The sequence below is a fragment of the Diadema antillarum genome, unplaced genomic scaffold (genome assembly GCF_040938485.1).
Source record: "Diadema antillarum isolate AM-2024a unplaced genomic scaffold, OU_Dant_1.0 seq00000007_RagTag, whole genome shotgun sequence".
Classification (NCBI taxonomy): Eukaryota; Metazoa; Echinodermata; class Echinoidea; order Diadematoida; family Diadematidae; genus Diadema; species Diadema antillarum.
Genome location: NW_027271129.1, coordinates 689908 through 704696, shown reverse-complemented (window position 1 = coordinate 704696; position 14789 = coordinate 689908). Strand labels below are relative to the sequence as shown.

The 14789-nt window shown below is 40.6% G+C and overlaps 1 protein-coding gene across 1 annotated transcript in view; it reads right to left on the bottom strand.

The window, feature by feature from the left end:
- LOC139724955 (GDP-fucose transporter 1-like) overlaps nt 1–14080 on the bottom strand; it is a 187134-nt gene extending 173054 nt beyond the window's left edge. The window contains exon 1 of the mRNA XM_071636073.1: nt 13683–14080. Coding sequence (XP_071492174.1) covers nt 13683–13864 — 182 coding nt within the window. The 5' untranslated portion in view covers nt 13865–14080. The remainder of the gene's footprint in view (nt 1–13682) is intronic.
- Nucleotides 14081–14789: the final 709 nt, after the last annotated feature.

Genomic DNA, 14789 nt, shown 5'->3' with positions numbered 1-14789 from the left:
ATTTCCTGGTCTGTCCACTTCTACCAGACCCTTGCACAAAAGAAGATCTGGCAGCTCTAACGCCCTGTGCCAGGCAGTGCATCCAACATTGGACTGGACGAATCTAACGTTCCATTCTGCGTAGTGACTCGAGAAGAAGAAGACATTTTCATTTCATTTCATTTCATTTCAATTTATTTTCATATTTCTCACATATATCACAATAAAGTATATAAATAAGAAAATTATACAAAACATAATTCAGATGAGACTTCATCAGAATGTACAGAAGTTTGATTTGGTATAAACATGAGGTCTGTATGCATGCGAATTACACTGTGGTCATAATGCGAAAAGAAATATGATGGGGCCTGCGTAAAAGCATTAGCTTGTACAGCCGCAGGTCCCGTGAGTAATCAGATTAGGGGAAGTTTAAAGTACGGATGTTTTTTAAGACCAACTATATCTGGGGAAACCGATTAAAACAAACAAAACAAAAAATCCAATTAAATATATATCACTAAATAAAAATACAGAAAAACAGAAAGCTGAAAGGTCACATGTTGCAGCAGTGAGCAACAACTGCAGAGATTCAAGGGGTGTGTTGCAGAGTATAGAAAATGGCGTAACTGTATGTCATAAATACATAAGTAGAAGGTGGGATAATGAGATTTGTCGTGAATGTAAACAATACCGAAAGCTCAGGAGTAACATTCCAGCATGGGTCCTAAAACCAAGCATTCCGTGTGACCATAGTAACCGACAGCTGTCACGCGCGAGAGTTTCGATAACCGAGTGGAACAATAGGTGCATGAACTGCGCAATAGGCAGACTGTTCAAAAATAGTGTTCATGGTTAGGATCCCGCCGGACTAAGGTGGGATAGACAAGGGGTAACATGTAAAGAGTAACAAGAACTATACACTATGCATGCCGTACAATGTAGCTGCTAAGAAGATATTGCTTCAGTTTTCGTTTGAATGAGGTTACAGTGGTACAACTTACAAGTTCCATAGGGAGTTCGTTCCAATATTTGGGCCCAGCGAACATAATGGTTTTTTTCGCGAAAATTGTTCGGGTACGTGGAAGGTGATATGCGTAACGTTGACGAGTTGGATAATCATGAACTGTATAATTTCTTGTAAACATTTGGGAAAATACGTCTGGTAATTGGCCAGTTGAAAATTGAAACATAAACAGTATACACCAAGTTTCAAGGAAAAAACATCAGGCATATAATGGGGAAAATAGTGAAATTTTGAGCATTTGACCTTGACCTTCTGACCTTTGACCTTGAGCATGAGCACCCAAAAGTTCGTCCACTCATGCATATACATACCAAGTCTCATCGAGATATCTCTAAACGTTTTCTTATAATATATGTCCCTTGGACGAGTTCACGAATAGTTCACGAATGCGTGCCCATCAGTGTCCACATTGACACGAACTGGCACGAGTTCATGCATAGTTTGCGCATAGTTTGCTCATAGTTTACGCACTTCCTGCATTGGCACGACGAGTTTGCGCAATTCGGACGGCGTCATGCCGACTTGGGCACGCCATATAAAAAGGGGGCCTCCCCAACCCCTGGTCATTTTTGGATTGGCTGTGGAAGAGACAACATGCTGAATACTGTATAAGCCAATATTTTCGCGTACAGATATTTTCGCGAATCACGGCATCAGTGACATTTTCGCGTGTAGTTAAATTCGCGATTGATACTACTAGTAGTATTAGTAAGGTCTACTGCCAAGCCCGAGAAACATGTTCAAAGACTTGCCAACGTACGTGTACTCATTTTTCCATTTGCATTGTGACTTCCCAAACATGACAATAGAAAAGACATAGTAGAAGATTTATAAAATGAAACAATTACGGGAACTTGCAGTGAGACACTCACACACGGCATTCACAAGTACCTACCAAATGTTGCAACAAATAGATGCTGACGACAAAGTTTCAGAGCTGCGCTCGTGCTACCCAAAGTTTCACATGCATCCCTTGGCCTCACCGGTGCTCGGAGCCGGTGTTCGTTCGCGTAGGGTAACATAGCATGTAACTGCGACCAGTAGCCCCATACGCATAGCGTATAATGGGGCTGTGGACTGTAGCATTCAGTATCATGACAGTGTAGTATCGCGGAAAAATATCAACTTGAAATCAAAAAATTTCTTCAATTTGAAGACATACCAGTAAAGTTGAAGTATTGACAACAGAGTTCGTGCAACGTTTGGTTCTGCCAATAGTCCCTTTCTGTTTGAATTGATAACTTAATGTGACTCGGTCCAGAGGAACCTGCGAGAGCTACACTGAATTAACAGCCAGCACATGCTCACACAGACATCTTATCCAGTCAATGGATTTGAAATTTGTGCGCATGTGATGTGTGCACATGCGTTGGCTGTCAATTCAGTGCGGCTCTCAAGCACTCCCAGGTTCCTCTCGACTGAGTCACATTAAGTCATCAATTCGAACAGAAAAGGACTATTGGCAGAACCAAACGTTGCATGAACCCTGTTGTCAATACTTGAACTTCACTGATAAGTCTTCAAATTGAACAAATTTTTCAATTTTAAGTTGATATTTGTCCGCGATACTACTCTGTCATGATCCTTAATGCTACAGTCCGCAGCCCCATTACGCTATTGGTATGGGGCTGCTGCACTGGTCGCAGTTACGTAGCACTGAGATTGCACATGTTTAGCATCGTACTGCACTTCCACAATCGGTCGCACTGTAGCGTACGTAATAGGTAGAATAGTATGTGTACGTACTGGCCGGTGTAACAGCCGCGTTGGTCTGGCCAGCGTTGGATGCATTTTGTCATCAATTTGTACATAAGGTATGACGGGGTAATATTTTCGCATGTTTTTAATTTCGCTATCAGCCCGAAACTCCCAAAATTTGCGAAAATAACAGCCTATACAGTACCTGTACATATTTGTTGTTTGCTGTTTTCATGTTAATAAATTGTTATCTTATTTCAAAACACTTGTTTTTCATTTTAACCTTAAAATAAAGTTAAAGGACAAGTTCACCTTCATAAACATAAGGATTGAGAGAATGCAACAGTATTAGTAGAACACATCAGTGAAAGTTTGAGGAAAATTGGACAATCGATGCAAAAGTTATGAATTTTTAAAATTTTTGTGTTGGAACCGCTGGATGAGGAGACTACTACAGCTTGTGAGTCATATGCGTACAACAGTATAAAGAAAATGTAAAGAAAATTCAACATATTTTCACTTTTTGCGCATAATAAAAGAGCACTTGACTTGCCTCTTTCTAAAGGCACGGGAAATAATATTACCCATAACATATGTTGGTAACGAGTCAGGGGAATGTGTACTTTTTTCAAAAGATGAAATTTTGTGAAATTCTCTTTATATTTTCCTTATATTGTTGTACGCATGTGGCATCTAAGTTATTCATACACTGCAGTAGTCTTCTCATCCAGCGGTTACTGCACAAAAACTTCAAAAATTCATAACTTTTGAACGGATTGTCCGATTTTCCTCAAACTTTCAATGATGTGTTCTTCTAATATTGCTACATTCTCTCAATCCTTATGTTTATGAAGGTGAACTTGTCCTTTAAAGAGAAACGGAAAATGAAACGAAAAAGAAATGAAAAATAAAGGACAACAAAAAAACAACAACAAAACTCCACTCCCCCACTCCCCATCCCCCAAAAGAAAACAAAAACAAAAAACAAAAAAGAAACGAAAACAAAAGAAAAAAAGAAAAAGAAACGTAAAAAGAGAAAAAGAAACAAAAAAACAAAACAAAAAAAGACACGAAAAAAGAAACGGAAAAGGAAAAAAGAAAAAGAAAAGGAGAAGTGCAAACGAATAATAAAAGAAAAGAAGTCCCCTCACCCCCCAAAAAGAACAAAGAAACGAAGAAATGGAAGTAAACGAAAAGAGAAACGAAAAGAAAGAGAAACAGAAAACGAAAGATTACTTTTTTGGGGGGTAGGTGAGGGGACTTTCTCGCATTTCTTGCCCTATACCCCTGCACCGACGTGAACTGGTCGTGAACTCGTTGTGAACTGCTCGAGCCATGCGCAAACTGTTCGTAAAGTGTGTAAACTAGTTGTGAATTGCTCGAGCCATGCGCAAACTGTTCGTAAAGTGCGTAAACTAGTTGTGAATTGCTCGTGCCATTAATGCGTGAAGTACATGTGACCGTGTCAGTGGGAAGGCACGGCCACGCTGCGACGCGCACCAATTCATGAACATGTGAACTACTCGTCAACTCGACGTGAGCTGTTCGTGAACTATTCGTGGCAGTTTGTGACAGTCGTGGCATGGCACGCACTGCCACGCACTGCCACGCATCCTCCCGCATCATCCCAACAAGTTAACGACGAGTTCACAAACAGTTTGCGCATAGTTCACGACCTGGTCGTGAAATTTTGTCATGACCAAAATTTTGAACACTTCAAAATTCTCGTCCTGACATGGCACGCAGTCACGAGTTTACACACACTTCACGCCAGTTTATGACTAGTTTGCGCACTGGCACGACTCGAGCCGTGCCAATGCGTGCCACAGAATCGTGCAAGTGTCAGCCTGGCTTTAGGTCCTATGTGGGACCCCTGTAGGACCTGTGTGGGTATAGAAACCATATAAAGTCGCAACAAGTGTAACTGGTATCAAATTTTCCAGTTTGATCAATGATAGAGCCAGGTCTATCAATTGGTTTAAGTAGCAACCAACTGTATGGGCCCTATACACACACACACACTCACAATCGCACATGCACACACATTCAAAAAAAAAAAAAAAGGGCAGGGCTTGCCCTACAAAATCCCATCATGCTCCCTGCTTACCAGGTTTGTACCCGTGTGAAACCCAAGTAGCAAGCTCATAGAAACCCATGTGACCAGCTTTTCCAATCTCTATCTCTGCCCTTGGCTAGCCCACAGTAGCCCCTTGAAGGCTGATCCTCGAGTAGCCCTTATTAGTGGGGTAGCTTAGTAAAATTATCGTGACACGGTGGACAAAAGCATGAGTTTTTTCACCAAAGCTACTTCATGCTATGCCTTCTCAAAAAATAGGGTGCTCCAAAAAAATTTATGGTGGGAAGGAGGTCAGAGGTCAAAGGTCAATGACCTTTGTCTGCGAAATAGGTTTTTTGGCTATTTTTCAAGTCAGGAATATCCAATATGGATAAAACTTGGCAGGAAGAATATTGAGAACAAGTAAAATATTTTGATTGAATTTGGAGTGAATTTTCCGAAGGTCAAAGGTCAAAGAACTTTTGTCTAAAAATCATGTTTTTGCTTATTTCTCCAGGTAGGAAGATTCAATTTTCACAAAATTCGATATGAAAGTTACATAGAAGGTACCAAGAGTATAAAGCAGGGGTCAAATATAATTGTTGATTTTTACGTTGCCATGGCAACCTAAAACTACGGTTTTTGGTTGAAGTTTGTTACAGAAGGCTATTTTCCAGTTTGGAAGAGATTCCATTTGAATAGGTACAACTGATTGACGGGATGTACAGAGGTTTGAAATACTCTTGATTAAGTGGTATGTTGCCATGGCAACTACACAGTTAGATTTTGGTAAAACTTAAAGGAGACTTTAGAACTTCCTTGAATTTGAAGATATTTCCATCAGGATTGGTATGATTGATCAACAAAAAGTCGCCAGACATAGATTTTTTCACCTTCATAGACATGTGGGTTGAGTAAATGCAGCAACAATTAGTAGAACACATCAGTGAGAGTTTGAGGAAAATTCGAAAATCCGTTCTAATGTTATGAATTTTGGAAGTTTCTGCTCAGTCGAGGCTGCATGAGAAGACTACTATACCGTACTTTGTGATCTCACATGTGTACAATGATATAAAGAAAGAATAAAGAAAATTCAACATATTTTCACTTTTCTCGCATAACAAAAGGATACTCGACTTCTCGAGCTTTCAGAAGGCATGGGGAAGAATATTACCCTTACCTCAGTAGCAAGTCGAAGAAATGTGAACTTTATTCAAAAAGTGTGGTTTTGTGAAATTCTCTTTTTATTTTCCTTAGAATGTGCACATGTGACATCATACACTGTGGTAGTCTTTTCATTCAGCAGTGACTGTGCAGATATTTTTATTTTTAAAAAGTCATAACTTTTGAACTGATTGTACGATTTTTTCCAAACTTTCTGTGATGTGTCTTACTAATATTGTTGCATTCACTCAATCCACATGTGCATGAAGGTGGACTTGTCCCTTAATTACAGATTCTGAAAGAACAGACTCTAAGCTTTAAAATGATGTATCGCTCAATTCAAATGGACTCCCCTAACCTATCTATAAATAAATATACTGGAAAGAAAGGACACACTCTGGATAAGTATGAACCGAGAAAAGAGGCTACAGGGTCTATTTAAGCGTTTAATCTTTACCAAGCTGTATAGCTGTACGATGAAAGTGACAAAATACAGGATGTAAACCACTGGTGCAGCAACAATGAAAGGGTTATTGAGTGTGTTTTATTAACACATTCTGTCCATGATTAATGCCAACTTTTAAAGCAGTAGCATTATTCTACTCATTCTATCCATTATTATCATATAGTGAAGAGTGTGCAGAGGATTTCAAGAAATGAACAGGTGGCTCTAAGACATACCTGATCATTCTACTCTCCCCCTCCCCCCCCCCCCCAAAAAAAAAATGTTTGTAGAAAAACTGTTGAAAATACACTTTCCCATTTATTTTATGATCCAAAACTAAACTATAATAAACTATAATGAAACTATAACTCTTTCAGAAAATATGAAAACTCAAGATTGAATCGGTTGAATTAAAATAAATATACTGAAATTCAAAACTACAAATACCGATAACTTACTTCATTCTTCTCTCCCCTCCCTACCCCTTCTTTTTGGTTTCTTGATATAGATCTAGCTGACTTTAATAATTGTCATCATGTAACATCATCTTCAATTGACAAGGCAATAAAACTTATTAATCATTTCATTATGCTGCTGGACTAATGGGGTTAGTTGAACTATTGTTGTTTTTAATGTACTATACTTTGGCAATCACACATATTTTGGGTGGAATGTATTTTGACATAAAGCATCATAAATATTTGAATCAACCGCCTTTGGGGTCGGGAATTTTATCATATTATAATCAATTATTGTGATTTAGATTCTGCTCTATGCCGATTTTGTTTTATTTCTATCGACTTTGTAAACTTCCCCATAGACTTTGTTCACCAGCCAACTACATCCCACTCCCTTTGGATAATGTGAACCAATCAAACATTGCTTTTACTTTTGAATAACATGTATATATATATAGCTATCAGACCCAAAATATTCAAACCACTTGGGAGTCTTTATGAATGAAATTATAAATATAAATATATTCGTAAAAATATTCAAATTGTCTAAATTTCACTGCATCTGTGAAAACAAAATGTTACCCTTTTTAAACATTTGAATAACCCCCATAAGAAATAAGAAACACATAGAGAGCGGAAGTGAAGCCTATCAAACTTGCTTACGGGAACCGGGTGGTCCCTGCGCTAAACCTATGGAATTCACACAATCTTGGAGGAAACGGGTTGAATTTGTTGGAAATATGTAGGGCAATACCCAAAACCTTAAGTTCTCAATGCAATATGCTGCTCTTCTACTGGTAAACTAGTGGTACTGGGAGAAAAAATGAGCTGTGACAAATTTGTCCTACACCTGGTTCAGTCATTGCCCAAGATTTACAGTATCTGAGCCAGAATCACACGTCACTCTTTGCCATTTCTCTATATAATATACAGGAGGTAGACAGTACTAAAAAAATCCTTTACCAGTAATAAGATCAAATCATTTAATGAAAAGGTGCTTAAGAAAACTGGACTGTTAAAACAAACCCTCCTCAGGTCTGCAACACACACTAACCACCTGTTACCATAGGAAAACCAGTTAAAAATGGTGTATTATTGTAATCTGATGTCTCTGATGAGAAACCAACGAGGTCATCCCAATATTGTTCTTGCTGGTGATTTCAACCACCCGGACATAGACTGGGAAACCCAGGCTCCAACCAATCATGCCACTGCAACCTACCATCAGAAACTATTGGATTTATTTCTCCTGAATTCTTTGTCCCAGTTCGTCAGAGATATCACCCGCCCATCTTCAGGGAACATCCTCAGGGACCTAATCGCCACTTCAAACCCCGCACTCGTTGATGATGTAGAAGTCCATCCAGGGATTTCTGACCATCATATCCTGACTTTCAATATCACTGCAAATCCTAGATTCAAACCCAAACCTTCATGCAAGGTGTACCAGTTTAACAAGGCTGATCCATTGCAACTTAAAGAAGCTGCTGAAGCTTTCTCTGAGGATTTTCTTCAATCTGATCCCGAATCTAGATCTGTGGAATCAAATTGGTCCATGATTGCTGACTTCTTGAACAGGTGCATGTCTGACCTTGTCCCTTCTAAGCTGACCAAGGGCAAAAAGCACCTACCCTGGATCTCCGTCTACATTAAACGTCAAATGAGGAAAAGAGATCGGCTCTTCAAGAAAGCCCGACACTTGTCAAATCCCACTGCTTGGGAAACCTACAGAGAATTCAGGAACCAAGTTGCCAAACTTGTGCATAAAGCACACTTGGACTATGTCAACAACATCATCGAAGGTAGTCTCTCAACAAACCCCAAATCGTTCTGGTCATACATCAGATGCTGCCGCTCAGAGTATACGGGCATTTCATCACTACGCACAGCAACTAAGCTTTGTGCTACAGCTATAGACAAGGCTGAGAGTTTGAATGATTTCTTCCAATCTACGTTCACTCATGAAAACCTGCACCAAGTTCCACAGAAAGGTCCATCACCATACCCATCAATAGGACACCTACATATCCACAGGACAGGAGTAGCAAAGCAACTACTCCAACTTGACCCTTCCAAGGCAAGTGGTCCAGACCAGATTCCTCCCCAGCTCCTAAAGATCATTGCCCATGAGATCGCCCCTGCTCTCTCCTTTGTCTTCCAGCAGAGCTACAACTGTGGCATAGTCCCACCCCAGTGGAAAGAGGCATTAGTTACCCCAGTCTACAAATCAGGTGACCGGAGCGATCCTTCCAACTACCGCCCCATTTCACTCACCTGTATATGCTGTAAAGTCATGGAGCACATTGTACTCAGTCATGTATCGAAGCATCTAGCAAGAAATGACATCCTTACTGATGCTCAACATGGCTTTCGCCAAGGGCTTTCTACAACCACCCAACTCTCGTCAGCAGTACATGATTGGTCCTCTACCTTACAAAAACGCAGCCAGATTGATGTAGTCTTCTTGGACTTCCAGAAGGCATTCGATCATGTGCCACACCAACGCCTGCGTACAAAACTCCAGTACTATGGAATTTCAGGAGACTCTCTCAACTGGGTCATGTCCTTTCTCAGTGAAAGGAAGCAAGCCGTAGTAATTGATGGTACACAATCCTCATGGAGAGCTGTACCATCAGGAGTCCCCCAGGGATCTGTGATTGGCCCGACTCTCTTCCTATTGTACACAAATGACATACAAGATGATATTCAATCCTCCATCCGGTTGTTTGCGGACGACTGTGTTGTCTACCGTGAGATTGTGACTGACGATGACTTTCACTTGCTACAGCAAGACCTTCAACTACTATCGGCCTGGTCCCAAAACTGGCTCATGAACTTCAACGTGAAGAAACGCGGCATCCTCTCAATAACCCGCAAATGCACTCCCAGTATTTATCAGTACCTCCTTTCCAGTCAAGTAATTCCCACAGTCAACGAGTACAAGCATCTAGGTGTGACGGTTACGGCTGACCTTCGGTGGAACAAGCACTGCCAGACCATCAGGCACAAGGCAAGCCAAACCCTGGGACTCATCCGCAGAACCCTGTCTCCATGTACTAAAGAAGTAAAGGCCAGAGCCTACACTGCACTAGTCCGTCCACAACTAGAATACGCCTCTGCAGTGTGGAATCCTTTTACTTTTATTAATATCAACTCACTCGAGCAAGTACAAAAGTCTGCAGCCCGTTTTGTCCTATGTGATTACAGCCCAACATCATCTTCCACAGCCCTAGTAACAGCACTCGGATGGGATAGCCTTCACTCTTGCCGCCTTCTTGCTCAATGCACACTTTTTCACAAAATCCAACATCACCTGGTTGCCATGCCCCTCCCACCCGATATCACCCCAGCTAACTACATTGGAAGACAAGATTACCAACTCAAATACACAATCCCTAGATCCACCATTGACTCCCACAAGTATTCATTCTACCCAAGAGCCGTAAGACTATGGAATCGCCTGCCGGGACCCGTAGTAAGCACCGCCAACCCAACATTATTCCAAGGAGCTGCTTTGCCCATCCTCAGGGCAATGCAGCCTCCTGCTGGATCAGCCACTGTGTAAGAGGATCGACGCTGTTTTTACTCGCACTGAGCACCTATACTCACATTTTATTGTATGATAGTGAGACATCTATACACTGAATGACACCCCCTCATGACACACAGTTCGAGTTCATCCCAGTATAGCTTCATGTACAAGCTGCTTCAAGGGATTACCACATCAAGGTATCAAGGTAAACATGCATACAATATATTGTATTGTGGGTCTGAATTTTAAGACTAGCAACCTTGTACATTGCATTGCAATTGCAATGTACAGACACCTGGGGGGCATTTCATGAAGCATTTTTGTCTGACAACTTGTCGGACAAATTAGCTCCCAGCCAATCAGACGCAAGGATTCCAGTAGCTTTTAACACTTGGTCAGACGAAATATCTAACAAAACGCTTCATGAAATGCCCCCCTGTGGTGAATGCCCCATGTATAGTCTTTGAATTCAGACATTATTATGTACATATTAAGGGTATTTTCTCATTTTTTCTGTTAGTGGATTTCTTGGAGCACCCCCTAATCTTGATCCTCATACATATAATACAAATGTCTGGGGAAAAAAATTACACTTTTGTCCGGCGTGTCACGATTATCAGTATATTTGTCACTAAGCTACTCCACTATATTGCCCAACTCAAACCAGGCTTACCCACCTTTTACCCATGTTTGCCCATGTGGACCCCACATGGGGTTGTTGGCAGGGACATAGTCTCGCCCATTACATTTTCTGTCTGTATACATTTTCTGCATCAAGATAATTTGTAATAAAAGTCCTGTGAAAATTGGAATTGGAATTCAGACTTTTCTATCTGACATATCAAGGTCTCGTAAATGCACGCACAGCTTTGTGGAGTAATAGTCAATAAACTACAATGTAGACCCAAAATTATGCAATATGGGTTCTCTATTGTTGGATCCATTGTCAAGTTTTACTTCAGTACAAAACAGAGGACAGCAAAAATATATCACACTCCTGAAGCATGTGGCAAGTCTGCGACAAGCATGTCATGTGAAAATGATGAAAATCTGGCAAGCATGTCATGTGAAAATGATGAAAATCTGGCTTACATCCAATGGCCTTAAACTAAATGATGATAAATCTGAGTTTCTGTTATTGGGATCAAAGCATATGTTAAGCAAAGTTGATTATCAGTTATGTCATGTCAACATCGGTAGCACTTGCATTACTCCGTCGAAAACAGCCCGTAATTTAGGTGTCATATTTGATCAGGAAATGTCATTTCGAAGTCATGTAACTCATATTCAGCGGAATGTTCGATATCAGTTGCGTAATTTAAGTTTCATAAGGAAATATTTGTCTATATCTGCAGCTGAGATACTTATTCATGCTTTGATTTCTTCTCGGTTGGATTTTTCGAATTCATTGTTGTGTAATCTTTCAAAAAAAGATGTCACAAAACTTCAACGGTTGCAAAATTCTGCTGCCCGATTGTTAACTTTTACTAATAAGTTTGATTCCATGTCACCAGTTCTCCGTTCCTTACATTGGTTACCTGTAGAAAAAAGGATTATTTTCAAGATTCTGTTATTAGTACATCATTCAGTTCATTCTTTTTCCCCATTATACATAAGTAATTCTGTTCAAAGATACAGTCCGACACGAAGGCTACGTTCATCATCAGATGCCTTCTTACTCCAAACACCCAGAGTAAAACATGGGTATGGTGATCGTGCTTTTTCCGTTATGGGACCAAAATTGTGGAATCAGTTACCTCTTCAGTTAAGGGAACTGTCATCGACAGAGTCATTCAAATCCAAACTTAAAACTTATCTGTTCCTTCCATACTGAGGACTGTAATTGCTGTATGTCATTAATATTGGATCAATATTGTATTTTTAATTGGTATATGTTGTATTCTTTATTTGGTATATATTTGTTTTTGTTTACCATTTTCTTATTTGTTGAAATGTTTGAATATGTATATGCATGTAAATATATTATATCTTTTTCATTTTTGAAGCGCCATGAGCACTGAAAAGTGGACCTGTGCGCTATACAAGTAGCCACTATTATTATTATTATTATTATGTGGCAGTTCTGTCGCCGCAGCAAATTTCATTTCTTGAAGACAGGAATATATTCTGCCGCAGACTCTTTGTCACACTGAAAGAATATGCGGCAAGGCTGTGTCAAGTCTGTGGCAAAGCTAATTTGCATGTGAAAATGATGACTGTCTGTGGCAGGTCTGCCGCAGGAGTCTGCAGCACGCCAAAAACTTTCCTATGGGATTGGGATTATCTTCTGAAGGATGCCATAGAAATACAAACTGTGATCAATATGAGATCACTACAAAGTGTGTACAGTCAGATTCAACCATTGACTGAATCGCAAGAAACATGTAACGTCTGTGTTAATTGATTTTAACGTGAAAAATTCATCATTTCGAGGATTCAGAGACAACAAGCTCAGTCAGAGAGAGGCCGCGGCAAGACTTCCATATACCCCCCGCTATGTGTTATGTATAAGTAACATGAAGAAGTTTAAGTAACTTTGGGATTAGGATTAGAGTTTACTCACTTTAGGATTAGGGTTAGGATTAGGATTAGGGTTAGTTTTATATCTAGGTAACATTGATATCGGTGTCCAAGGGTAATGCAGAATTCAGAGGAAGTTCATACTATTAATGTGTATAATAGTGGGGGTACATATGGAAGTCTTTCCGAGGACGGAAAATGTGTTCGCATACCGCTTTGAGCTGAAGATTGACTTTTATGCCATATAACTGGAAATCAGGCACCCGATGCACCATAGCGCCAGACATTTGCGAGTTACAGCGCTATACTAGTGCACCTGTATAGTGTTAGTGTTATAAAAACATCATGAAAACTTGTGATAATTAAATGTCAGATGTGAGATTGATGAGAAGTGAAGAGCCTCATCTTGAGGACCCCGAGGAGAGTCCCTCATGAGGACACCGCAGCGGAGCTTGGACATTGTAACAGTTACATGCTTATGACTATGTGGGGCGACTTCCGTACTGAGTGGGTTTCCCCGTCTGGACAGAGTTGTGAACATTTCAGTGGAACTGTTGGGGAAAGATCAGAATCCATGGCATGACAAGTCCCACAAGACCTAGACTAGAAGGTACGTTAATGTAAAAGAGAGAGAGGGGGAGAGAGAGAGAGAGAGGGAGAAATGGGGAGAGACTTGCGTAGCACGGAATTGGGCGAAATTGTAACATCAAATTTATACAGAATTTAGGTTAATTATTTAATCGGCATTTAGCACGAGGATTTTGATTTAAGAAAAACATTCGACATTGGATGACTTTCCTTACCAGTAGGCACAGACGACTAAAAATATTTTCGAGTATTTCTTTGCGCTACTGAGAGACGCTTGCTGTGCACCTGCTGGAACACTCCCGACACTGCTAGCTTTGCTAGAATCCCGCATACCGACAGCGACGGCAGCACCTTTGGTACTGTCAGCCATAGTTCCACGAGAGTACGTACTGGTCATTCCCAACGCAACCACGAAAGCAGTCGTCGACGTTCTGTCCGCAAAGCTTTTGCACCTAAGTACAGGTATCTCTCGGCTGTGTCACAAAAGGGCTGCAGAATTTGAAGACGTAGTGACGTGGTATGGTTATACGAATTGAATCTTTTTGATTTCCATGAATGCTTCACGTCACACATCACGTAATCGCAAACAATGCCGCTGTATGTTAGTATATCGTACGGTCCGATCCGCGGTGCGGTACACATTTAACGTACACATCAAATGAAAGTGTACAATGAAAGAATAATAAAAGCGCACTGCGCGTGCGCTTTTTCAGCTCACTATTTTTGTACTCGTGTAGGTGTCAGCATACAGGCCATACGACTTCAGTAAACTACTTAGCCAAGTAAAATCCTAAGCTCAATAACAGACTTAACTTAAGTATGGATTTGAATACCGGCCCAGTGTCTCACCTCCCTGTGTGGTGTGTATACCTGAGCTAGAGAAATTATGTGAAGGTGCGTGCACGTGTATACCACGGTGAGATTCAGGGGCGGATCCAGGAATTCCGTAAAGAGGGGGCGCGTTTACAAAATTAAAGGGGGGGGGGGGGGGGGGGCGCACGCACCCCTCCCCCATTTTTTTCTTTTTATTTCTTTTGTTTCAACAAAAAATAACGGGGGGCGTGCGCCGGTTGCGGTCCTCCCTGGATCCGCCCCTGGATTTGGTTTTACATGTACCTCCGCCAAGGCAGGTCGAGGTTATTCATACCGTTGGTTTGTTCGTCCGTGTGAAAAATACAACTCAAAAAGTAGTGAACACATTTGGATGAAACTTTCAGGAAAGGCTCAGAATGACACAAGGAACAGGTGATTGAAATAATTTTTAGAAGTGATCCGGTAATTTTTATGGATTTTATGAAGGAATTTCGATTTTTTTTTTTTTT